Raw genomic sequence first — 26432 nt, forward strand, 5'->3', positions numbered from 1 at the left:
TGATTGATTGATTGACTGGATTAGCCGGGATCCATAATTTAAAGTTTCCTTTTCTATCTTTCTCTCTTTTGGCCATTTCTCAGCTTGCAAAGTGAATATAGCCTGTACCCACACATATATACAAAAAAATAATAGAGAGAGAGAGAGAGCGAGAGAGAGATATGGGATCGATTGAAAAAAAGAGGTTTTGTATCCAAAATATCATAAATTAATATCAATCAATTCCACCAAGAGAAAACAATAATGACCAACCCAATACTCATTTGATTCCTTTTTCTTTATCTTACCTAATACTAATGTACCTCCTCCAGTAATGGTACCTAAAGAGAGAGAGAAAAGAATACAAGAATACATGGTATTATTTAACTTGCTTATAAAATTAAAAAAGTAATAATAATATAAAACTTACCCATTAAATACTGTAGAATTTGGAGTTTGATACCTCTCATTTGACCTCGTAGGGCCTTTATTTCTTCTTCCATCTTTTGATCGGTTTTTTCAAGTCGTTTGTGCTGGTTGATCGATTCATCCCGAATTCGACCCTTTTCAAGATTCAAGTCTAGTCGAACACCCGCCTGACTGCGTACAATCTCCTGTTGGAGCGATTTGCGCAACTTGGCTATCTCGCTCTTGAGTTGGTCATTCATCGTCTTGATTTCATCTACATCACGACGTTCCTTTTGCTGAATCTCGGACTTGAGCCGACTGAAATTCTGCTTAAATCCCTGAATTGTCTAATATATTATTAATTTTTATTATCATTTATAGTAATTAGCATTCTAATTCTTTACAACTCATTCATCATGGATTCCTTTTCTTTTCCTTCCTTTCTTTCTTTTTCTATTTTTACTTTTTTTCTCTTTTTACCTTTTGTTGGTCATCTTTGGTAACCAGGTCACTCGAAGTAGTAATTATACTAAATACATGTATATATAAAAAAGAATATTAGAATTCCAAAGTTAATACTAATATCCATTATTACTCTTTCCCTTTATTTCGGTTTTTTCTTAAGAGAAAAAAAAACACCAAGACAAAGAAAACGAAAAAGAAAGAAAGTACCTCTCATTCACCACATCATCCAAAGCGTGAATCACAGTGCGAGATTGGGCAGGCGAGAAACCTTCTTTTATCAACAAATTTGAAAATTGGTCTGCATCAAAAAATGGAAGACCGTTCTTTTGAGTCCCAAGAGACTGCGTTCCTCTAGGAGATTTAAAGACAAGAGAACGAAACATAAAGACACCTCTAGAGCTCTTGGAATCAATCAAAAGTATGTAAGTATTTATATATATATAAATGTATATAAAAAAGTGAGAGAGAAAGAGAAAATAATAATAATAATAGCAATGATAACAAACAATAATCTTAGGGCGTTAAAGGTAAAGTAAGTAAGTGAATGGGCAGACGCTGGATTAAACCTCTCTATACTCCGCAGATATTATGCACGTCATTCAAGCATTAATTTCTTTTCCCTTTTCCTTCTTCATCTTCTTTGTCTTCTTGTCGCATATGTATAATATATCTATACCTATATATCCATATATTTATACGCGTATTTGCGTGTATATACATCTCTACAGAAGTTGATTACTTGGGTTTAAGTTTGGGCTTGTTTAATGAAATGTGAGTGTTTGTGTGGAAAAGGCAAAGAAGCAAGAAAAAGAAAAAGAAAGATATGGTCAATGTGATTGGAATGGTATAAATAATATCAGAAGATTTGTCTAGAGTGTGTTGAGATAATCTTGAATGTAAGAATAATTCTCATGTATGTTTTCTGCTAGTTCTGAATAAGGCTCTTCAATGTGGACTTGTTCAGGTTCAGGTTCAGGTTCAGATCGAGGGCGGAAGTGATGTTGAGATTGTGTTTGAGATTGTTGCTGCTGTTGTTGCTGCTGTTGTTGGTGGTGTGCTAAAAGTAGTGCTCGCTGTTGGAGAACTAGTGGTTGCTGTGGGAAAATGATCAGTGAATGAAAATGAGGGTAGCTGATATTAATTTCGTCGTCAACATCAACATCAATATCAGTCTCAGTCTCAATATCAGTATTATCACCACTATCTGTTTCTGGTGTTGGGGGTTGAGACTCTGCTTTGCGAACCAGTTCGAGTTCATAAACCGTGAACCGATCTACATGGATCCCACTTGCCCAATAGACGTTTGGAGACGACTCGACCTCTGGGAAATCCCTGAGCTTGATGTTACAGTTCTTGAGGCCGATGAGGTCCAGACAAGGCATGTTACGTATCATATGACGAACACCGCTCTTTGTAATCCGATTGCAGTATGAAATTTCGAGGTAGTGCAGGACCGGAAGGTGGGTCTGGATAGCAAACAGCGATGTGTCTGTGATGGTGCAGTCCATGAGGGTGAGGTGTTCGAGGTTTGGATGGGCTTTCACAAACGACACGATCCCGTCGTCGCTTATATCACAGCCAGTGATAGAAAACACTGTCAGTTCAGGGTTGGGATATTGAGCCAGACACTGGATAAATTCGGTCGTAACGCCTTGGCAGCACATCAGGCCCAGCACCTTGAGTTTTGTGAACGCACGCACATCATAGGCAGTGTCTTCTGCATTGAGCCACTTACACCCCGACAGATCCAAATATTCAAGCGGGCAGTCTGCAAGCGGCAGCAGACTGATGGGCACCAGTTCTTCGCAGTTTTTCAGTGACAAGGACCTGAGACTCTTGCATTGACCGAGGTGGTGCATTGCTCGATAAGATATTCCTGCTGAACAGAGTGAGAGTTCCTGAAGGTCGGGGCAGTAATGACTTAATCTGCCAAGACTGGAATTCGTAAGTTGATGCGAATCTGCGGAAGAGAAACTCTCAAGGTGAGGCATTCGCTCAATAAGAAACAAGACTTCTTCATCGGTGGGACAGTGTGGGGTGTCTAGATTCAATTCACGCACGTGGTGTCCTAGTTGTTTGGTAGTCATTGCCAGTGACGAAAGAAATTGGGTAAACTGATCTTCATGGTGGAGTATGGGTGAATGCCATAATAGGGGAGTAGCTGTTGCTGATAAGTACTTGTTAACCAAGCTAAAAGAATACACCGATGAGGGATCTAAGAAGCGGAGAATCTCAACAAGGATTTCTGGTGGGACAATGTTAAGCGACATTATGATGTTTAAAGAAGTAATGCTCTGAGATGCATTCAAAGCAATAACAGTAAATATATATATATATATATATAAAACAAAAGAGTAGGTGATAATGAATATATGTATATATTTATATAGATCTGTATATATTTGTGTATATATGTATTATATAAAGGTAAAGCCAGGACAGATAAAGACGTTATCCTTTTTCTTTTTTGTGTATAAATTATTTCTCCGCCACGATTACCATAACAACTGACGCACTCTTCCTTTTTTTTTCTTATTGTCATATGAAAATAGGTTGTCATTTCTATTGTTTTTGGATTGATTTTCTTCTTTCAATAATATTGTATTATATTATATAATATAAATTATTAGTATAATTATTTATTGTATATAGAAATCAAAAGGGTACAAGGAAGAGTAAATGAATAAAGTAACGTAATAAAGTATTTGGCATAAATTCACGAGCAAATATGACATGCACAATAAAGAAAAGGAAAAAAGAGAAGTAGGTACAGACACACACACACACACACACACACATATATATATATATATATATAAATGTATATAATGAGCCATCTCAGCCTGACTTTATCTATTTCCCTACCCCATTCCATTTCATTTCCTACCCCCCTTCTATCTGACTACCCCCTTTTTTTTATTATTTTATTTTATTTTCAGATACATGGGGTGGAAGGATCCATCATGGGCTGGGTATTGTTCTTGAGAGTAAATGCTCTCCAGAAAGGAGGAATGGAGAGGTTTCGAAGGTGAGCTGGAACTGCATTGTCTAGGTCCTCTTCTGGACGAACATATAGATCCTAAAACAGAAATATAACAATGAATATAAATATTAAGGAGGCTTGATCTCTATTGGTATTTACCATAGGGATTCGAGCGCCGTTGAGACCGTGACGGTCCAAGAGATAGGTCTGGCGCCAAAGCACAGGTACTTGTCCTGGCACACTCGCCTTGGGATCAAGTGGCCGGGTTACGTAGCAGTTTGTAGTGTCGACCGAGGCTTCTTTGAGATCAAGGTTACCCAAACTAATCACGTTGGGATCCAGATCAGCTGTGGCAGCAAACTTGTTGTGGGTAATCTCGATATTCCAGCCCCAGGGTGAGATAGGCACACTGCTGTTCCAGATTGGAGGCCGGATGGTATAGTTGTTGCGGGCAGTGTAAAAGTCAAAGAATGTGATTCCTTCATAGAGCCAGCCATAGACAGGTGAATTCAGATCTCGTTGGGGATCCATAAAGCGGTACAGAAAGTTGTCTGCTACAACCATGTTACTAACTTGCATAAAGTCAGCATGGACAGCTGCGTACAACATCACAGCTGTATTGGCAAGATAATTGGAGACAACATAGCCATCGACCTTGTAAACCGAATAAAGGTTAGATTCAATAAAAGAGACAATATGGTATTATCATCAAGAGAACATATTTTTTTTGTATGTTTTGTTTGTACTTACAGCAGACGTGAATCTCATTGCTCCACCAAAATCACCCAATTGCCAACCAGCAATAAAATTCTGGTAGATGTATGTCTGGTTACTGCCCACAATGCTCACACCGTGGTCCTGTTCGGTCATTTCAATGTCTGGAAATGTAGCATTCTATAATTGAACTGTTTAGTTAAATATATATACATATATATATATATATGTATGTATTTCTTACCATCACATTTTCCTTTATGGTAATATCATTGGTAGAGTATAGCTGAACTGCCGATGCTAAATAACCCTGCTGGTCATCAAGGTTTCTTCCAAGACATTGAGTGTAAAATTTGAGCTTATTAAGAGTAGCCTGGAGCTGAGAAGAAACCCAAGGTGACAGATTATCTACTTGTCGAAGATCCATGCTGTGTATATTTATTAAGGGTTGAGTATACATCAAAATAACTTTATATTATATTGTACTTTCGAAATAAATGAAAATAAGAATAAAAATATTTACCCAAAAATGTTGTTTGAAATTACACTATTCTTTTGGGTTTGGAAAAGTACACCGGTATCTAATTCAAAAAAAAAAGTTATATATATATATATATAAAATTGAATAGAATAATACCAGTAATAAAATCTACCAAGCTATTGATATACAAGGACTTACTTGTTGTATTGTAGTTTGGGATTAAGTGTGTTCCAGCATGACTCCTGTCACGTAAAAAGACATTTCCATCTGTGCAAATAACCGAGAAAAAAAAAGGTTATCGTTAGGTACATTTGTGCACTTTATCAACAAAATCGATACTTTTTGAAACAAACCAAGGGGTAAAAAAAAAATATAGTAATGGTACTCTTGCTGTTTGGTTTTTTTTTCTTTATCACTCACCAACATAAAGCTGTTCTCCATAGTTGGATACAATTGACCCACGGCCACCATTAATAAATATATTGCCAAGGATACTTGTTTCATCATCGTTTTCATGAGGATCAATCAAGATGTTCACGTTATCCAGAATCAGACCCTTTATTGTCCAACCACGATTTAATGCAGGTACTAACACATCAGTATATATAATTAAAATCAAGATCAAAGCCAAAAAATAATGTAAAGAGGCATCAGTAAAAGAAAACAAAGAAAATACTAAAACTCACCAAGGATAGTGCCAGTAGTGTTTTTGTCAATGACAGTTAGGACGGTTGGATTTTTTGGATCTCCTGAAAGAGACACACCTGGAGGTAAGACGATGGGATAATCTGAAGGAAGGATCCATTGGCCTTTGAAAAGTACATACATTTTAAGGTGAGTGAAAAAAAAGGGTATATTATTGAATATAAATAACTAAAGAATATCTCTTTGTCCTTACCTGATCCCATCTTTACAACAGAACGCCTATAGAGAATACATTAAGATGTCTTTTTTGTTTTTGTTTTGTTTTCTATTGATATTTGTATATATCTGGTACCCTTTGTCAACTGCATCGTCAATGAGAGCTTGGATATTGGGGTTGGCTTTTGTGTTTTCTTGGTAGGTTGAGATTGCGAGTAGATCGCAAGTAGAAGGCTCTGAAGGAAAGGCATTGGCAAGACTGACTACCAGAACAGCAGACAGAAAGACACCAAAGAGTTTCATTCTAATGTAATGTAATGTAATGTGATTTTAATGATGAGAAAGAGAATAAAGGAATTGGTTAATACGGCGATCAATTGAAGACTATTTATTCACTATTACTTTTTTTTTAAAAAAAAAAATTATAAAATTAGTTCGTATACATCTATATAAATGTACAATTCGACTTTCCTTTTCTTTTTTACTATTAAAATCTATAAATATTTTAGAAATTCTCAGGTGTATGTATCTGTATCTGTATCTGTGCCCATGCCTATGCCTATGCCTGTGCCTATGCTTATAACTGTGCTTGTGCTTGTACCTGTACTTATGTGTCTGTCTGGCTCTCTTGATGTACAACCCTAAACCAGGGTTTACATATATCTATATATTGTTCTAGAGGTGCATGGAGAATTTTATTCAAATTTCAAACTGAACCAAGCCAATTCATTTAGCCAAGCTAATGTACTAACTAAAGCAAATAAATAAATAAATTAACTCTATTGTCTAATCCACACAAGGCATAGACAGAACTCTTTTGTATATGTATGTATTGGTATGAGAATATAATGGTCCACAGAGTCAATCGGTATTGGTGCTCAATGATAATAATGATAATAAGCAACAGCACGAAATGAACAAGAAAAATAATTTTTAAAAAAAATATAAAAAAAAGTCGAAAGCTTATTAGACTAGTTATTATTATTGCTAAAGACAGTGAACCTATCAGAAGAAGAAGCCAATGAAAAGGAAGAAATGTTTTTATAGCTATAGCTATATATATATATATATTATAAATGATAATAAAAGTCCTTTATTCTGGTTTGTTATCTAATACACAGCAGGTATTTTTTACAAGTAACTAAAATAAATATATAATGTAAATGAATTACGTTTACGCCACAGTGTGGCTTGCTTTATTTTATTTTATATTATTTTTGAAAATGAATCGATCGTGGTATTTTGTGGGGTGATGTTTTTATATATATAAAATATAAATATGTATGTAGTTTGGGAACAAATAGAAAAAGCAAAATCTTATTTGTAGTTGATATCAAGTAGAAATACAAGTAATAATAATAATAATAATAATAGTAGTAGTAGTAAAATTGGCGATCAACACAAAATCACGCCATTTAACAAGAAATATGAAATAAAAAACAAACAGGAAACAATCTCTCTCTCTCTTTCTTCTTACTCTATTCAATTTATATACAAGATTATAAGAGCCGTAATCAATGCTATTACAATCTAAAGAAAGATAAAGACAAAGGTGCTGCAAAATATTCTCCACGTCAGTATGACAGAGCGGGCTATTTAGAAAGGAAGGAAGTGCAACGGAAGGACAGGCTCAGCAGTAAAAGACACAGAAACCCTATTGACAGAGTTTATTTTTCTTCTTACAGAGAAAATCATGAATTGTGTGTCTATGAACCAACTTTCATTTGAATTTGACATTTCTTTTCGTATTCTTCTTTGAGTTCCACATCAGATTTAATCGAAATGAACAAGCGAGGTCCCATAAAACGTCCCTCTTTCTCTCTACCATATATTTCTGCTGCTTTTTTATATATGTTTTGGTTTGTTCATTCTGGCAAGAAGAAGAAAACAAACAGAAAGAACAAATTAAGGTAAAGGAACATATAGCGAAATATTAAACCAAGATGATAAAACTTGTCAATACTGCCAATAGTAATAGTAATATTAATATTAAATGATTCTGTTGCGAATAATAATGAACATCAAAGATCGCAAAATAAATCGCACAATTTATAGAGATAGAATCGAGATACGCAAATTTTAGTCCGAAAATCCAATACCAGTAAAGATTATCTAAAAAAAAAGAATAGAAAAAAAAAAGGTTTACATGAATATGCATACATACAAATAAATAAATAAATAAATAAAAAGTGAATATTTCTTGTACTTTTCACCAATAACAACAAGTCTTTTCCCACACACACATACAACTTACTTACTATTTCACTCATTTGCTTGTCCCCTCCCCCTCTCCTTCTCTTTCATTTGACTACCCCTAAGCCCTCTCTCTCTCTCTATATATATATGTATGCTTATGTCTACCTCTTTATCAATTGAGATTCTCTTTGTTTCCTTGTTTTCTTTTTCTTTTCGATAGTGATTAATATGATTTATTATTATAATGATTATAATTATAATCAAGTGTCCTATCTTTTTTTTTCTTTTCTTTACTAATACGCCCAAAAGCCTTGATCGAGTATGGACATGATTATGAATGTAAATATGAATATGAATATGAATATTGTTATTGTTATTTGGCTTTTATATATATATATATATATATATAAATTGAAAGAGGATGTGTTGGTTATTATACTGATAAAATGACATACGCTTTTTTTTTTCAAGGTGACCTTTTTCCTATTCTTCTTCTTATTCTTTTATACATAGTATATACATAAAAAGCGAAAAGAAAAGGAAAGAGAGGAAGAACAGCCAAAAAAAGGGAAATCAATAGTAAAGGTGATTATGTACAGTCAATTGTGCGTTTGCGATAGTGTGTGGGTTTTTGTGATATATTGTACGGGAGTGCTTGTGTGTGTGTGTGTGGACGTGCGATAGTGTTTGTTCCGTTCTGCTCTGTTTTGCTCTGCTCTGGATTGGATTGGATTGATTTGATTTGGTTTGCTCTGCTCTACTCTTTTTTGTTTTTTCTTTTTTGTTTTTGTTTTATAGGTTTGCCTTCTTTCTTTACTCTTCCGAGACTTCTGTGATTGGTCTCAACCAAGGACCGTCTGGATCCTGTGGATAAGTTAGGTTCTGGAGCTGCCAGAGAAGCAGCATAACCGTAGTAGAGATAGTGGCCGCAACAAAGGTGGCTGCGGCTAGTCGCTGGAAGAAAGCAGACTGTCGGTGAAGGAAGCGTCGTATCGCATGTGTGCAGCTGGGAGTGGAATCAGTCGAAGAAGAGATAGAAGAAGAAGATTGTGGTATGGAGAGGTAGATGGAATCATAAGACGGAGGGTCCTTTGGGACAAGTAATTGTGAATGAGAAGTGGCCATTGTGAGCAACAGAATCAAGTGATTAAGAAGTAAAAATATATATATAAAATAAAGGCTAGAAGAATGAAGAAGAATGAAGAAGAATTTTTGTTTTTTTTTGTTGTAAAAAAAAAAAGAAAAAAAAAAAGAAATAGGAATAGAGACAAGCACCCACACCCACACCCACACCCACTCTATACGCACACACACCCATACCCATACACAGGCTCAAGCATTTGTACACACACAGCACACAACACATATTCACACACATACTTGCACACAGCAAGGTAAAATATGAAACCTATAACCTCTCTCTCTCTCTCTCTCTCTCTCTCATACACACAGAGAGGCATACTATACAATATGCACTATGCACTATACATGATCCACGATCCATTATCCCACTCTCTTTTTCTCTTATAAAATTTTGCGCCGCTCAAATGGCTTTTATTTTGTTCGAATTAAAATAAGAATAAAGGAAAGGCAAAATGGAAGTAATGGTTGATTGCGTCACCAGACTCCAAAAAACTCTATGTTTAATAGAAATGTATTAATAAATAAATAAATATATATATATTTCTCTCTTTCTTCTTTAAGAAAAACGTACTGTAGTTGCTCTTTACACTCAACACTCTTTATACTCTACACACTCAGTCACATTCACATACGCAAAAACCAAAAGAAAAAAGCGTATCTTGGATTCAAATTCCAAAGATTTCTTTTTTTTTTTTTCAATTTTTGGTTTAAAGTGTTTCAAAAATAATGTTAATGATAGAGCTGTATACAGTCAAATTGCTTGATCTAATTCAGGAAATATACTGCTCTTATTTGAAGTTACCTATATATATATATACAGTTTGATATCTTGTTTGAAGAATAACCAATATTAATTAAACTTTTTTTTTTTTTTTTTTACCAATTGTTATTATTAAAATTGTCGGTCATTTAATACATGTATATATCACTTTCTCTCTCTCTCTCTCTATAACTCACTGTCTCTGTTTGCCTTGTCTGGCTGTTATTATTCGTGTGTGTGTGTGTGTGTGCCTGAGTCTACCTAGTGTTTATCTAGTGTGGAATCGCTCTTTATTTATTTATTTTTTTTACCTATTATTTTCTTAAAGAAAATGGTCGAACAAGAAATGGAATCCTTTGTAATGAATCCCATTGTAAGATTATTCCTCTCACTTTTTTTTTAATCGATTGATTGATTGATGAATCTTTATAATTATTATCGCTGCAGGATTTAAACAATGAAAGTACATTGTTTGTAATCGATTGTTCTCCTGCAATGCTGACTCCTCGTAATGGCAGGGTTCCTGTCTTACAAGTCTTGCACTACTTGGAAAAAATATTCTTGAATAAGATGCATGATTCTAAAGAGGACCGTGTTGGTATACTATTATACAACACTGTAAGTTGAATACAAATAATATTAATTCATCAACTCTTCAGAAAGAAAGAGAGAGAGAGAGAATGTATATATGTATATAATCAGTATAGTGCTTTAAGGAATGATGGTAGTAACATCTGATTAATTGAATTGAATTGAATGAATTACATGTATATGTATTATCTATATATCTATCTATTATTATTTTTAAAAAAAAAAACATGCACACATACACAAAATTTTACTATTAGGGTCTTTTAGATGCAAGTGCGGATAAACACGCTTGTTTTTTCTACGATCTGAATTACCCGTCAACAAAGCTTATCAACCATATGAGTGACCTGTCAACAGGTAAATATATTTACTTTTATATACATCGATCTGTGTGTATAGTCGAATGATTTTTTTTAATATGACTATATGTGTAGGATGGCTATCCTTTGATGAGATTTATGGATCGACTAGAGATGGGATATCATTAGAACAAGTCTTATGGATGGCAACCGATGCCTTCAAGTCAAAGGGAACCGGAGCCCAGCTTGGCAGAAAACAGATTGTATTGATTACCACCCAAGATGATCCTCACAGTGACCAACCAGAAGAAAGAACAGAAGCTCTTAGATATATCGAGGTAATTATCGAGAAAGGGTAATGATTTCATTACTATTATTTATTTATTTATTATCTTAATATTACTATTAATAAAGAGTCTCCATCAATCCTTGGTTACCAAACGTGCGGAATCAAGCCGACACGACGATAGAAATTCGGATATTGAAGATCCAAATGTATGTATAGAAATATATAATAAGCATTAACTAATCATAATACTAATTATTCAATCATTAATTCCTATATTAAAAAAAAAAAAAAAGAATATTATCAAATTGATCGTGTGTGGAATTGACCGACCCGAACATGCCTTTAATTACTCATTATTTTACAAGGTAAGGATTACGAAATAATTAGATAATTAAGACAAATAGTAGTATTAGTATTAGTGGTAGTGGCAATGGCAATGGCAATGGCAATGATGGTGGTTTTTATAATATATACTTTTTGGTTTGGTTTGGTTTGGTTTGGTTTGGCTTGGTTTATTTTTTAGTTTAAAGAAATAAATGGATATTTTTGCTAGTATATACTCAATGATGATAAATATGTATATCTTGTATGTTGTTAATGTGGATTCTCATTGTGTGTAGGAATTCGGTCATCCTGATATTTTTGGCGGCTATCAATCTAGCCAATCAAATGTGATCCAGAGTCCATCCTCTATTCTGAAAAAAGTGCTTCCAATGGTTACTCAAAACCGAGGACTCAGAAACACGGCATTCCACCTGCCACTTCATTTGACAGAAGGAGCGACAATTGGTGTTACTGGGTAAGCTAATATATATATATATATATATAAAGAGAGAGAATATACAATTATTTGAGTGATTGATTGATTTGTAAATATATTTTATGGTAGTATTTCTGTTGCTAGGCGACAAAAAAGACCAAATCTTGTGGAAGTAACAAAGAACGAAGGGGGAGTAGAACTAGTCGAGAAATCGACATATTACGAAGATATGGTAAACAAAACAAAATAAAATAAAGGCAGGTTGGTTTGTAAGCTTATCTTGTGTTACAATCTTACAGGACACGGGCCAGAATCTCCGTCTGGATACAATATCTAGTGCGTTTGAATATGGTGGATTAAATGTGCCCTTATCAAAAGAAGATATAAAAAAAGCTCAATACATAAGAGAACCAGGCAAGTATTAATTAAGATACTTTATATATATTTTCTTGGATCAAAATCAGTTAATATATATAAATATATAAAAGATATTATTAACAATAATAATAATCGTTCGTTGATCTGTGCGATTAGGAATTGTTGTGCTTGGATTTAAACCGCGTAAAGCCCATTTACCGCACCACACTATTGGCCGTACCTATTTTATTGCTCCCGACGAATCAGTAAGTCCATCAACAAAATAAAAAATAAAAAAGAAGCGCAGAATAAAATAGAATAAAACACATGGTGGTAGTGCGTGTGTGATGTGTGTATCCATTCGTTCGATTGTTCGTCCATTTGTGCGTGCTTGGGTTCGTTTAGACTATTGATCCATTTCTTGTCTTGGACTAAAATAATACTTTATTTTATAGGCTTATTCGGGTAGCACTGAAGTATTGAGAGCTTTACACACCACCTTGACAAATTCAGACAAGATATGCTATACCTTTTGTGTATTTAGTGGTAATTCTGCACCAAGAGTTATGGTATTAATGCCACAGGTAAGAACAGCAGTATTAGCATTAACATTAGCATTTATATTAATGAAAGTAAAAATAAAATAAAATATAGAGAAATGATAGATAGGCTGATAGATAGATAGACTGATAGACGGATAGGCAGATAGATAGATGTTATTGTTGGATTGCGCAAAGATGTTAAAACTGAGTCTATTATTGATATTTATTTTATTTGTTTGTCAAAAAAATATATAAATATTTAAAGAAATCTCCGTCTGGATTTGCTGGCATCCTTTTGCCGTATACTGAAGAAATTCGAGCCTTGCCGATAGAATCAACTCCGGAAGGTAAAAAAATAAAATAAGAAATAAGGCAGACCACAGATCATAATTTAAAGATAATGATAACGATAGTCATTGATATTACAGTATAATGTTAATGCTACTATCATAGTTTCAAAACCATTGTTGGAATCAGCAGAAAGGCTTGTTGGACATCGTAAACCAAATGATGATGATATCTGGGGATATCCTGATCCATGTATGATTATCCTTACATAATATGATCAATGCAATTAATGGGTATATGCTTTGTAGCAATCGAGAGACACCGTAGATTACTAGATGCCATTGCACTCCAAAGAGACATACAAGAAATAACCGAACAGCCATTGACTGAACCCGTTGATCGAGTAAGAAGAATTAATTGATTGATTTTATTTTATTTATTTATTTATTTAATTTCAATTAGACATTGGAACCATTTATCAACCAATTTAAGGCTACTGTAACCAGAGAGAATAATCTATAGTTTATTATACAAACCAAAAAAAAATAATAATATTTTTTTACCTCGGATCATTATTGTTAATATTTATTATATATTTAAATTTAAAATTGAAACATTCTGCAAAAAATAAACATTATAAGCCGCAGCAATAAAATGATAAAGAAAAGAGAGAGAGAAAGAAAAAGGGATGTCTTACATAAACATTTTGCTTAAAAAGAATAAAATATATATATAGAAATCAGGGTGGAATAGGATCTGTTTCTATCGATAAGCCAAAAAAAAAAAATTATATAAATAAATAAATAAATAAATAAATAATATTATACGCTATTTATTTTCTAGTTATAAAAGGCGCCAAACGGAATAAAGAATCAAAAAAAAAATAAAAAAAAAATAAGAATAAGATTACCGACACCGTAGTTTTAAAAAGCACAAAAAAAAACATGCTAAAAAAAAATCCTAATCCTAATCCTAATCCTAATCCTAATCGCCTGCAAAATCCAGCAAATCTATATACAAATTAAATTAAATTAAATTAAATTAAATTAAAAAATATATATATATATATAAATACAAGCATAATAATTTCTCTATTTTTCTTTCATTTTTTTCTTTTATTCAATTCAATTCAAATTTTCTTATTGGACTTCTTTATACATCTTTACAGCTTACCTTACTAATTTAATCTTTAAATCATAATGCCACATGCCAAAGAAGATGCTACCTTTACATTCAATATCGACCCGTCATTTACCGGAGTCATGACTGGATTCGCAAACGACGAGTCTGAAGGCTGTACTCTGTCAGGTACTTGTGTAGCCACTGTCCACAGACCTGTCAAGGTGCGTCGACTACTCGTCTGGTTCGAAGGTCGCTGCAAGGTCACTCTCAAGTCAACAAACTATGGAATGCCCAACCCAGAAACATCCGAACGACGCACCCTCTTCACCAAAGACGCCCGCTTTTTCGGCGACGATGGCCAGATCCATACCCTCATGCCCGGAGAATATTCTTACCCTTTTAGCTTCGATCTGCCGTCAAACCTGCCCTCCAGCTTCCGTGGCAAACGCGGCTACATCCGCTACCGTCTCCAGGCTGCAATCTACCGTCCCATGTTCGCCAACAACATCTCGGCTGTCAAGGAAGTCTGTCTCCGCCGCTGTCTCATGGACGATCTGGTCCCATTCGCCGACACTCTCGAAACAGTCCACGGCAAAATCAACACCCACAAACTCAACTACAGCGCAACTGCCCCAAACATGGTCTATCGCGAAGGAGGCCTGATCAGACTCAATGTAGCGATGTCGGTCATCAAGCCGGAAACACAGGTCGTGCGCTCCGTCACCTGCGCTCTCAGAGAAAGGGTCCACTACAGAACAACAGACCACCAATCAAACACCGTCCTGCACAAGACCGACGACCTCTATCCTCTGGGCTACAGCACATTCTACCCATCCAAAAATGCAGACTACGACCCCGCCCAGAAACACGACTACAATGCCGTCTTTCGTGTCTGTCCAAGAGTCAACCTTGACACCAACTGCAGACTAATCAAGGTCAGTCACGCCGTCATCGTCAACATCGTCGTCGAAGACAGTGCACCTAGAGACGATAACGACAGAGGTGCTGAGACCGACGAAGAGACGGCCTACTACACATCCGAAGATGAGCGACCGAGCGCAAAGCACTTTGAATCCTCCATTCCATCTCCACCAACATCCCGCCCCACCTCTCCATCCCTCAGCCGATCGTCATCGTCGTCTTCCATCTCATCAATCTTCCGCCGCTCGACCGGCTTCCACATCCACCACACCGATCCTGACCAAGAACCCATCGAAGCCCTGCAAGGCATCCGCAAAAAGTCGTCTGGTCGCAGAAGCCATCATAAGCAAGACGAACATTCGATCACCATGTGCTCTCTCGAAATCCCGGTTATTGTGACAGCTCGCGAACACATCTGGGACGGAGACATGCCCAGCCCTCCTTCATACGCCACTGCCGATGCACCACCCAGCTATGGTCTGTCTATCGAGCAGCTTCCACCGGCACCCACATATGCCGACAACTCAAACTCAAACTCAAACACCAATAACTCTTCGGCCGTTTCTTCGGCTGCTACTTCACCCTCTGCGTCTCCTCCTATTCTATCAAACTCATCTTAACTTTAAAATTCTTATTCGATTATCTTTTACCCTTTTTATTACTAGTATATATTTACACAATTTATACAGATTCACCCACTCATTCACTCATTCACTCATTTACTCATTTACATACATACATACATACATACATACATACGTACATACTATAGTCATAATTAAATCTATTCATTATTTATCCCTTTCTTTCACCATTACAACATACAATATAATATAATAGACTTTAATAAATTTATCTACACTATCAAGCAAATCTTTTAATTGATAATAAATTATTTATTTTATTATTATTTTTCGCCTGTAAGAAATATCAAGTAACCAAATAGTAGAAAGCAGCATACGTACAATCATCATGCTTAAAATTATATATAGATATATCTTCCGTCAACCTTGCCGATCTCTATTTTCTTTTTATATTAATTGTGTTCAAGATAAGCAGGCCTTTTATGTAAAAATATTTTAAAATTGAATTGATGGTAAAACCTTGGATGATTCTTATAATAAATAAATAAATAAATTACATAAATCAAGTCAAGTCAAGTCAAGTCAAGCCCTTTGTTTTTCCGTTTGATCCCGAATCTTCCCATTACTTTATTGAAATGGTTCAAAACACAGCCTATCCTACAAAAGTAGGTCATCTTATTTTTGTGTGTATACATATATAAAAAATATATTATTAATATCGGTATCGGTATCGGTATCAATCAGCATCGGAATCTTTGAAACGCTTTTATATCTTTATCTGTCTATATGAATGTGTGAATACACAACTAATACTACGCAGCATATCAGGTCAGATCTACGCTTTCTTTATTAAGAAAAGAAAAGAAAAACAGTTATCAATTATCACTAGCTACAAGTTAAATCATACTTCTTTACATCATTTGTAGACCTTGATATATATAGTAGCCCAAGTTGTGGCTAGCATCTAAATAATAATAATAATAAATATCTACTTGGTCGGTTGTGTTTCCAAAATAATAGAGATACATATGTATATAAAGTGTCAATGGAATGAAGTCGATTCAAACAAATTGGAATCTAGAAAAAAGGTATAGTTATAGTCTAAAAGATACTAATCTACCTGCCAACAATCGACTAATAAGAAAAATAATAGTAATAATACAATTTTGGCTCAATATTAAACATTCTCTTTTTTTTTTTTATCTTTGTATGTGGCTTAACTAACACACCTTTAAGTTTATAATAAAAAAACTCGATTTATCGGTAAAGAAGATAAAAATTTGGATATTTTCTAAATAAATATATATATTTAATTATCTAATTATCTATTCATTATATTCCTTATTAAAAATCATTCGTCTTTCTTTCTTTATTCTACCTTTATAGATATCTAAAGATATAAAAGAAACAATGAAAAGAAAGACTGTTTCTTTAAAGTCAAAAAAAGAGTTTGCTGCCTCAGAAATCGATGCTTGTAACTCATGGCAAGTCCCAGACTTTTCAATCAAGGACATCCGTAATGCCATACCAGCCCATTGCTTTGAACGAAGCACCTTACGTTCCTTTGGCTACCTTTTCCAGGACTTGTTGTTTATTGGATTGGCAGGCTACTCTGCTAGTTGGATCGACCAAACGACATCTTCTAGTAGTCCTGTTCGTTTTCTGGCCTGGTCTACTTACTGGATCGTCCAAAGTTTCTTTGGTGCCGGGTTGTGGGTTCTCGGTCATGAATGTGGACATTATGCATTCAGTTCCTCAAAAGTAAATATATATATATATATACATTGTATCTTTGATCTTCTAACAGCCTTGTATAGTTTATTAGTGACGCTGTGGGTATGATGATTCACAGTAGCTTACTGGTACCCTACTTTTCTTGGAAATACTCTCATTCTCAGCACCACAAGTCAGTCGGGCACTTGACAAAAGATAGAGTAATTATCAATACATCTTATTATTGCTATTACTATTGTTAAGAATCATAAGAATCCTAAAATAGGCTCATCCTCCACCTCTCCGTTCTGAACTCGGTCTGGCTGCACAAACACACAAACACAAGCAAGATAACTATACCAATACCGATACCGATACCGATACTGATACCGACAATGGTACTCATATTACTGGACCACACAGCCATTTTGAGGATTCGCCTATTTATATACTACTCGGCCTGATCACCTATATTTCTACTGGAACGATATACTATCTCCTCTTCGACGTTCCTTGTGAGATGAACAAAAACAAGTGGGTCTCGCACTTTAATCCAAACTGCTACATTTTTACCAAAGACCAGTACTGGAAAGTGCATCAGTCGACTGCGGCAGTTGCGGCCGTGATAGCTAGCTTGTTCTATGCCGGAAAAGTGCTTGGATGGCTTGTGGTGCTCAAGTACTATGTCGTGCCTTACCTGTTGATCAATTGCTGGGTCATTCTGGTCACCTATCTACAGCACACCAGTCAAAACGTGCCTCGATACGACTCGAGTGTCTGGAATTTCCAGAGAGGTGCTGCTCTAACAATCGACCGCTCGTATGGGCCAATTCTGGACTACATATTTCATCATGTGGCCGATGCTCACGTTGTCCACCATTACATATCTACCATACCTCATTATCATTGTGTAGAGGCCACCAAACACATCAAGGCAGTGCTGGGAGAACACTACATGTCAGACAATACTCCAATTCCAAAGGCATTGATTGATACTTGGATCAAATGCCGATTTGTCGAAGATAAAGGTGGTGTTCGTTTTTACAAGAACCATTAAAACCTCTAGTCTTTTATACAACTACAATTACTGCTATTCTTTATATAACTATATATATATATATATATATATATATATATTTATATATTTATATGTTTAATGTAAATAACTATAAATTGAACATTTTGATTTCATTTTCTCTGCTTTATAAAGTATTTCTTCAATAACTCCAGCCTGACTCAAAACAAAATATAAATAAAATAATTATATGCTGGGGACACGACATTTTTTCTTTTTATATATAAATGATTCGGACAAGTGGTTCTATTTTTTTTTTTTTTTGAATAATGACAATAAAAATTATACAATACAGTACAGAATTTCAAATAACGTGGCCGAATAAATTTTTTATATATAAATAAATAATAATAACGATATTATTATTAATACTGATTTTTGTTTTTGAGTACCCAATTTTTTTTTAAAAATATATTTAATATTCCTTTCTCTCTCTCTCTCTCTCTTTCATATATATATATAATTTCTTTTTTTTTTTATTCACACACGTACCTTGTAAGAAACTCACTTTTATTTATTTACCTATATAAACTATTCATCTATTTACACACCCCACAATATAAATACAAATCCAAAGTACATACATAATATACAAGTGCGTGGAGATATAGGTATAGATATAGACACACCTTATTTGTTTTTATATAAAATAAAATAAAATAAAATAAAATAAAATAAAATAAAATATTATTCATTTTTTATTTTATTTTGGTTTTGGTTTTGGTTTTAACTTTAGCTTTTTTTTTTTCTCAAGTGTTAATGACTTTATTAAATCTTGTAATGCTAACAAAACAATTTGTAGTAATCTCCTTTTCTTCATTAAATCCAACGACAACGACAACGACAACGACAAAAAGAAAAAGAGAAAAAAAAAAAGAAAAAGAAAAAGATGAATCCTTTGAATAAAGAAACCTTTGTTGCCGACGGGATCCAATACTATCGTGTTAAACAGCCTCTTCCTACACCACCACCGAATGGCTACAAAGACATGGCCGAGGCAGTCGGGAAGATGCAAGAGTATGCATTGTCCAACAACTTTGCACTTGCAACCAAGGATCGCAAGCCAACCCGGGTCTATCTAAAGTGCTCCAAGGGAGGCCGTTACAGGAGTACACGCAAGATCCAAGAATGCGATCGAAAAAAGATCTCTCCTAGCAGACTTACCGGATGTCCTTACCTACTAAAACTATCCTACAAAAAGTCTATCCAAGGATACATGCCCCTAAAACCGACCCGTGAAATCGAAGGCTACCACAACCATCCTCTAGATGAAAAGTGCCTCGAATCAACCCTAAAAGGAAGACTGTCAAAGATCAGTATAGACGACGTCAAGGAAATCGCCAAGCTCATAGACAACAATGCCAAGACGCGGGATATCCAGAGGGCAATCAACGATGATTCGCACGCCGGTCACAAGTTGTATGTCAGTGACATCAACAACATCAAGGCTGCCTTTGCTCGGATTTCGGCGCCTACCCAAGATGCAGGCACCAAACTTGTAAAGGTCATGGAGTCAAAAGGTTATCGAGTCATCAATAATGTCAATCAAAATTGATCTTGATTCTTTAATTTTATTTTTTATTTTTTAAAAAAATATTATTTTGTTTCAATTCAATTCAATTCAATTCAATTCATTCTATTTCATTTCAATTCAATTCATTCTATTTCATTTATTATTTTATTATTAAAACAAAATAATAATAATAATACTACTGTTAAACGTCAACCTAAAGAGAAACACACACACACACATATATATATATATATATATATGTAATTGGTTTGTTAAAGAGATTCATTTTGTCACTTTCAAAAAGAAAGAAAGAAAGAAAGAAAGAAGAATATCCAAAATATTGCCTGTATTTCTTGAATCTTTCGCCTCCTTACTAGGAAAGGCACACCTTTCAGATTTCGGATGTTTCCGAATAAAATAGATAAATAAGTAATAATAAAGAAGGGTTGATTAACCAACCATACCTAGCGTGAGAAAATAAAGAAAGATTCCCTCAAGGGCAGACTTGTCAAACTATCAACTAATCAGAGACTGAAACATCAGTAAACTGATTTTGGTTTTTGAAATATATATTTATATTATATGTTTACAAGCCATTTCTCTCAATATTCAAACCAATACCTTTTATATATGTGTTTGTACTCGTGGTATATTTGATCCTCTCTCTCTCTCTCTAGACAAACATACGTTTCTCCTTTGAATTTATTTTAATTTTTTTTTTTTTTTAGCTATTATTTATGGAGAATATCCACGTTTTGATTTAATATTTATGTATCTACCTAAATGATCTTTCTTCTTCTCGTACTTGTAAACTTTAAGATATTTCCAGAAACACGCTCTATCCAAAGTTATGATTAAACAGCACTACACACACTGTACACAAGATACAGACTGGTTTATATATGACGATGATTATAATCGTATTTTATAGGGATATGGATACGGATACGGATATGTATTTTACACAAGCCAAAGTGATTGAATTATGAGATGATATATATAATAATAATGGCAGTAGTAGTGTGCGCAAATCTTGTTAACGACAAAGCACGCGCTGATATTAAATGCCCGTCCCCAACAGTTGGTCAATCCATCGTGTCGTTTTAAGTTTTTTTTTTTTTAAAATATATATATATATACAATATAATATATACATTTGCTACATATTATACACACTCTCACACTCTTACTCTCACCCTCATACTCACACAGACTCTCTCTCTCTCTCTCTCTCTCTCACTTAAAAGCACACGCACACACGCACACACACACACACACACACACACACACACACACACACATAAATATAATTATACTTTTATTTTATCATCATGCCATTTGGAATTGGTCATGAGTTGGTTTGCCAGATTTCTAGAGCAGCGCTCTGGTCATTCTTTTCTGATATCAAACTTGAAGACGTCCAGAATGTACCTACCGAGGGACCTTTGATTGTGTAAGTTCTTCTTTTTCTATGCTCTTTCTTTTCTTTTCTTTTTTCTTTTTTGTCGGGCAAAATGATATTATATAACATGTTGAACATGATGATGAACATGTATTATATTGCCTTTATGCCAAAGAAAGAAAAGAAAAAAAAAAGAAGAAGAAGAAGAATTAGAAACATATAAGAATGAAATAATGAAAAATTAAATAAACATAAACACACATGGATAGTGCAGCCACGCATCACAATATGATTGTAGATCCTGCAACACTTTCAGTCACATACCCTAATCATCGCCGATTGCACTATTGGGCAAAAAACACAATGTTCAAGCATCCTTATGCTAGCCAGTTCTTGACCAATTGTGGTGTTGTGCCGGTTGACAGAACGACCAAAAACAACGCACAGCTCTATGCATCCACATTCGAAGTACTTCGTATTGGTGAAGCTGTGGCTGTTTTCCCGGAAGGCACTAGTCACACTTTACCTCACCTGGGTATCTTTAAAGATGGCGTGAGCTTTGTAAGTATACATACATAAATATATTTTTTATTTGATTTGATTTGATTTGATTTGATTTGATTTGTTCTCTTACTATTATTAATAACAATAATAATATCAAGGCTGCACTAGAATACGCAAGATTGATTGCCGATGACCCTCATCCAAACGCAGACGGAAGCCTCCCGCAACAAGCAGATGTACTTCCGGTGGGAATTGTCTATCCTGAAAAATCAAAGTACCGCAGCGTTGCAATTGTGCGCTATGGAAAGCCAATCAAAGTTGAACCATACATGGATCTGTACAGAAAAGACCCTAAGCAAGGAGCCAAGCTCCTGACCAAAGACCTCAAGGCAGCAATCGAGAAATTGACTGTCAATGCACCCGACTGGGAAAGTAAAGATGCAGCAGAGATGGCACGTTGGTTATTATTCCCGGGTGAGAATGGTCTGATGAATGATTATGTAGATGTTACTCAAAGGTATGTAGTGTGTAGTGTGTAGTGGGAATTATGTATTTTGTGTATTTTGTGTATATGTATATACACTACAGATTAATAAGAATAATAATAATAATAATAATAATAATAATAATAATAATAATAATAATAATAATAATAATAACAATAATAATGTCTTGTAGTCTGATTTGTGCTATTACTGAGCTCTCCAAAGATAAACCAGAGATTGCACAACTACAGGAGAGTTTAAGAGTGTACAAGCTTGAATTGGAGGCATTGGCTCTCAAGGATTCGCACATCGCAAAGTACAGTGAAAAAGACATTACAACCGTCACGACCACAATTGAATTGCTGCGCCGGACGGCAGCCAGTCTGCTAGATCTTCCACTGTTCTTACCTGGTCTGATTGCACATGTGCCTCTGTATGTGGCTGGCTACTTTGGAGGCAAGTTTGAGATCTACGAAGAAGTGCGAGCGCAAAACAAGATCTTTTTTGGCCTTGTGTTGGTTCCGTTTATCTATGTGATCGCCTTCGTCTGGGCTTGGTCTGCTCTCTTTGATCGTTCTTTCTTTGGGTTCTTTATTGCCTTGGCAACCCTCGGCGTGTTTGTGTGGTACCATGTGGCGTCGATTGACGAGCGATACGAGAACTTTAAGGATCTCATCGGGCGCTGGCGGTTGTTTGATGCGGTTGTGTTGGGCCGTGGCATGTGGAGACGTCGGGAGAGAGTGTTGGAACTCAAGAAGCTTAGAGATGCCAATCTGGCAGGAATAAGACAGATGACCAAGACCTACAAGTCCCAAAACGATCATGTTCACCGCGTCTGGTTGGCTGTGCGCAGTCGTGTGAGGAAGTTTGGGGATGTGTCTAAATTGCACGGTAGACGCAAAGCACTGGCAAAGCAGTACGAATGGTCGTTTGAAGGATAAATCCCATATACATATACATATACATACGCACACACACACACACACACACACACATATATATATATATATATATATATATATATGTGTGTGTGTGTGTGAGTGGGTGTGTATATGTGTGTATTCTAGCTTTATCTTTTTTTTCTTTCTTGATACTTTTTCTTTGTTATATATACATATATATGTATAAAATATTGACCACATAAATCACATACAATTACAAGTAAATAAATAAATATATATATATAGTGATAAAGTATCATGATAAAGCACATTAGATTTACACAAGTAAACCACTGAAGAGGTTAATGATGACCCGAACGAGTCAAGTTCTAACTGTCAATGTAACTAATGAATCCCGCATGTAGTATGCATGTAGATTAATGTCTAAACCTCAATTGATAGAAAACTATATGCTTCTTTTTAGGGAATTAACTGTTAAAGTATAAATCTCTTGAGAATTCTTCCTAAGCGTCATGGTGAATTATAGAATTGGTCCCAGGTGTGAAAATAATGTGGACTTGCACTTGTTGGTTATTCTTTATAAGAAAATCCTTGGAGAGTGAAATAAGTTCGTGTACATAAAAAAAAAATCTTGGGGACCCTGTTTTTCTTTCTTTTTTTTCTATTCTAATTTTTACAGAAAACATTTCAAAATCTTGTAACATATTTCTGGGTTTAAAAACAGCTGAGTAAAACAAATAACAGATGCTCTAAAATGAGCCAATGATAAGGTAAATAAATTTACCTGGTAATATAATTTATTAATCGTGGTTTATAACTTAAAATACTGGGCTTAGAATAAAGGTTACGGCAATAAAAAAATAAATAAAAAAAAAATGTAATGCTTAGAAGAAATATTGGATGCCTTGCTTTTTTTCTTCTTCTTAAAAGCCATGTAATTTCTATATTATTAAAAGGTAATAATAAGTAAGAAAATATGCAGTATAAAAAGATGAGTGAAAATAAGAGAATTCTGTGATGAAAGCATACACATCTATGAGCTATCTAAGCATAATAACCTATTTTTAAAAAAGAGCATATAAATCCAAGAAATTATACTCTTCAAAATAACTCCTACCTAAAATCTATTCAGATCAATTACACTACAAAAAAGTGCACAAGGCTGTTTTGATCGTTTTGACAAGTGAAAGACTCAAACTTTTTTTTTAAAAAAAAAATCGCAAAACTCTAACGCTCACAAGAGTTCTATACCAGCCAATTCCATTTTTCCTGGTGTCAAGCACATCCTCTTTAATGAGTAAAAAGCTGCGATAAGAGGGCTTCTAATCGAATTGGTTATTCAAAAATGGACAAAAAAACTCATATTTGCTTTGTTAGTCAATTTTATTCATAAAAGACAGAGTGAATTATTACACCACTGATTTTAATTAGACCTTTTTCTGTCAGAAATATATATATATATATATATACATGTATGTATGTATAGAGAGAGAAATAGAAAGGTGAATTTTGTATGGAGCATAAAAAAGAAAGTTTTTTTATATAAAGACAACATTACTTGGAGGAATTGATTTTTTTTTATATTTTCTTTATAGGAGCTAGTATACACACATACATACAAATGTATGTGTGTGTGTGCATGTGTGTGTGTATGGATCTATGTATCTAAGTATGTATACAAAGCTAATTTTGCTGCGTGATCCTTATTCAGGATTGCTTGCTTGTCAATTAGTGGTGAGGAAGTCCCGCCTTGTGCTGCGGAGTCGGATGGACTGGCGAATCACGCAAGCCTCGATGTTTTCAAAACGCACCGGAGGATGGGGCAATAGTTGATTCCTCCCTTTTCACCAAGCCTTGCAACACACAGCATCATGACTGTAAGTAAACAAATACTCAAGCCAGCATGAAAAATGCATATGTGTGTGTGTCGATGCCCGTGAATGGATAGGATTGATGGATATATGGATGGATGGATGCAAAAAGATGAGATATCATATGAAATCCTAGAGGATATCTGGGAAAGATCTCATGAAATCGATATCGAAACAATAAATAAGAACGGCCTCCACAAAAAAGAAAGAAATAAATGAGGAAAAAAATAAAGTGGACCAAGAAACCAAAAAGACATACATATTTAAATATATGTATGTATAAATATATACACCAAAGAAGAAGCAAATGAATTCAAAAGAAACAGAACGTCAAGAATCAATACCGCAGCACATTTACATCAGTAAACAATTCAACTGTAACGAGGCCATGCAACGACGACTATTACTTGGCAACCACTTCCTACACACATGACACGTCTACGAATCACAACTTATTCGATCCATCCATGCATCCTTCAATTCATCCGCTCAACTCCAAATAATAAATCAAAACGCTCACGCATACGCATACACACACACGCACTAAAAATAAGGAAATAAGGAAATAAGTGTCAAGGAATTCACTAACCCTGAATTTCTTAATAGTTGGCTGTCGATCTCCTTAACCCCTCCGTTGAGCACGAGAAGCGCTCCCACAAGCTCAAGAGACTCGTACAGTCCCCCAACTCTTACTTCATGGATGTCAAGTGCCCCGGTAAGACTTTTTTTCTTGCATATGAAAAAATATCAGAATATACATACAAGGATTTGTAATAATGTTGTGAGAGAATACAAAGGAAGATAAGACAAGTGCATGTAATAAAGTAGATACTAATCTTTTTGTTTAATTCATTGTTTGTTTCTTCTAGGTTGTCTCAACATCAGCACTGTCTTCTCCCATGCCCAGACTGTTGTCTTGTGCTCCTCCTGCGGAACCGTCTTGTGCCAGCCCACTGGTGGTAAAGCTCGTTTGACCGAGGGTTCTTCTTTCCGCAGAAAGAACAACTAATTTTTTTTTTCTTTAAAGAAAAACCATCAAATTTTTTTTAAGAAGATCAAAAAAAAAAGTGAAAAAATTCAACAAAAAAATCAAAAATGGCCACTACATAATTTTGTGTGATTGACCAGGGCTTGTGATATATATACATTCTTTTTTTCATTTTCAAAAAAACAAACAACCGATTGTGCGTGTTTTCTCTTTTGTGTTATCTTGAGTGATGTTGA

General features: G+C 34.8%; 10 protein-coding genes across 10 annotated transcripts; 6 read left to right on the top strand and 4 right to left on the bottom strand.

Annotated features, from left to right (window-relative positions):
* Positions 1-79: 79 nt before the first annotated feature.
* PHYBLDRAFT_164027 (hypothetical protein) lies at positions 80-1235 on the bottom strand (the record flags this gene model as incomplete). The annotated part of the gene is made up of 5 exons (XM_018434923.1): positions 80-102; positions 288-320; positions 410-734; positions 868-916; positions 1060-1235. 5 exons carry the CDS (start codon positions 1233-1235, stop codon positions 80-82), a joined length of 606 nt encoding a protein of 201 aa, XP_018296970.1.
* Positions 1236-1593: 358 nt separating this feature from the next.
* On the bottom strand, positions 1594-3269 carry PHYBLDRAFT_185395 (hypothetical protein). The gene has a single exon (XM_018439071.1). The coding sequence runs from the start codon at positions 3120-3122 to the stop codon at positions 1722-1724; it is 1401 nt and encodes a 466-aa protein (XP_018296971.1). The 5' UTR covers positions 3123-3269; the 3' UTR covers positions 1594-1721.
* Positions 3270-3787: 518 nt separating this feature from the next.
* Positions 3788-6194, bottom strand: PHYBLDRAFT_62303 (secreted cell wall surface anchor family protein; the record flags this gene model as incomplete). The annotated part of the gene is made up of 10 exons (XM_018440952.1): positions 3788-3931; positions 3995-4489; positions 4586-4729; positions 4794-4977; positions 5073-5130; positions 5229-5297; positions 5451-5618; positions 5717-5839; positions 5929-5954; positions 6028-6194. The coding sequence occupies 10 exons, from the start codon at positions 6192-6194 to the stop codon at positions 3788-3790; spliced, it is 1578 nt and encodes a 525-aa protein (XP_018296972.1).
* Positions 6195-8380: 2186 nt separating this feature from the next.
* PHYBLDRAFT_62302 (hypothetical protein) lies at positions 8381-9212 on the bottom strand (the record flags this gene model as incomplete). The annotated part of the gene is made up of 2 exons (XM_018440951.1): positions 8381-8468; positions 8905-9212. The coding sequence occupies 2 exons, from the start codon at positions 9210-9212 to the stop codon at positions 8381-8383; spliced, it is 396 nt and encodes a 131-aa protein (XP_018296973.1).
* Positions 9213-10321: 1109 nt separating this feature from the next.
* PHYBLDRAFT_140992 (hypothetical protein) lies at positions 10322-13638 on the top strand (the record flags this gene model as incomplete). The annotated part of the gene is made up of 14 exons (XM_018430502.1): positions 10322-10363; positions 10438-10608; positions 10839-10938; positions 11016-11218; positions 11295-11375; positions 11790-11968; positions 12059-12161; positions 12229-12280; positions 12464-12552; positions 12742-12870; positions 13094-13175; positions 13282-13368; positions 13425-13519; positions 13579-13638. The coding sequence occupies 14 exons, from the start codon at positions 10322-10324 to the stop codon at positions 13636-13638; spliced, it is 1473 nt and encodes a 490-aa protein (XP_018296974.1).
* Positions 13639-14247: 609 nt separating this feature from the next.
* Positions 14248-15779, top strand: PHYBLDRAFT_185396 (hypothetical protein; the record flags this gene model as incomplete). Its single annotated transcript, XM_018439072.1, has 1 exon — positions 14248-15779. The coding sequence occupies exon 1, from the start codon at positions 14316-14318 to the stop codon at positions 15777-15779; it is 1464 nt and encodes a 487-aa protein (XP_018296975.1). The 5' UTR covers positions 14248-14315.
* Positions 15780-17153: 1374 nt separating this feature from the next.
* PHYBLDRAFT_154482 (hypothetical protein) lies at positions 17154-18513 on the top strand (the record flags this gene model as incomplete). Its single annotated transcript, XM_018433328.1, has 3 exons — positions 17154-17504; positions 17561-17677; positions 17743-18513. The coding sequence occupies 3 exons, from the start codon at positions 17154-17156 to the stop codon at positions 18511-18513; spliced, it is 1239 nt and encodes a 412-aa protein (XP_018296976.1).
* A 907-nt stretch (positions 18514-19420) lies between these two features.
* PHYBLDRAFT_140995 (hypothetical protein) lies at positions 19421-20086 on the top strand (the record flags this gene model as incomplete). The annotated part of the gene is made up of 1 exon (XM_018430503.1): positions 19421-20086. The coding sequence occupies one exon, from the start codon at positions 19421-19423 to the stop codon at positions 20084-20086; it is 666 nt and encodes a 221-aa protein (XP_018296977.1).
* Positions 20087-21227: 1141 nt separating this feature from the next.
* PHYBLDRAFT_185397 (hypothetical protein) lies at positions 21228-23644 on the top strand. The gene is made up of 4 exons (XM_018439073.1): positions 21228-21497; positions 21716-22007; positions 22109-22467; positions 22629-23644. Exons 1-4 carry the CDS (start codon positions 21376-21378, stop codon positions 23374-23376), a joined length of 1521 nt encoding a protein of 506 aa, XP_018296978.1. The 5' UTR covers positions 21228-21375; the 3' UTR covers positions 23377-23644.
* Positions 23645-25208: 1564 nt separating this feature from the next.
* PHYBLDRAFT_176903 (hypothetical protein) lies at positions 25209-26359 on the top strand (the record flags this gene model as incomplete). The annotated part of the gene is made up of 3 exons (XM_018437831.1): positions 25209-25214; positions 25815-25923; positions 26078-26359. The coding sequence occupies 3 exons, from the start codon at positions 25209-25211 to the stop codon at positions 26215-26217; spliced, it is 255 nt and encodes an 84-aa protein (XP_018296979.1). The 3' UTR covers positions 26218-26359.
* Positions 26360-26432: the final 73 nt, after the last annotated feature.

This window comes from Phycomyces blakesleeanus (assembly GCF_001638985.1).
Source record: "Phycomyces blakesleeanus NRRL 1555(-) unplaced genomic scaffold PHYBLscaffold_3, whole genome shotgun sequence".
Classification (NCBI taxonomy): Eukaryota; Fungi; Mucoromycota; class Mucoromycetes; order Mucorales; family Phycomycetaceae; genus Phycomyces; species Phycomyces blakesleeanus.

What these genes read in the sequence shown, in the direction of transcription:
- PHYBLDRAFT_185397 (XM_018439073.1), top strand. Translation starts at nt 21,376, where the DNA reads ATGCCATTTGGAATTGGTCATGAGTTGGTTTGCCAGATTTCTAGAGCA. An exon ending in TTAAAGATGGCGTGAGCTTT is followed by an intron (nt 22,008 to 22,108) that starts GTAAGTATACAT and finishes AATAATATCAAG; the next exon opens with GCTGCACTAGAATACGCAAG. An exon ending in TATGTAGATGTTACTCAAAG is followed by an intron (nt 22,468 to 22,628) that starts GTATGTAGTGTG and finishes AATGTCTTGTAG; the next exon opens with TCTGATTTGTGCTATTACTG.
- PHYBLDRAFT_185395 (XM_018439071.1), bottom strand. Translation starts at nt 3,122, where the DNA reads ATGTCGCTTAACATTGTCCCACCAGAAATCCTTGTTGAGATTCTCCGC.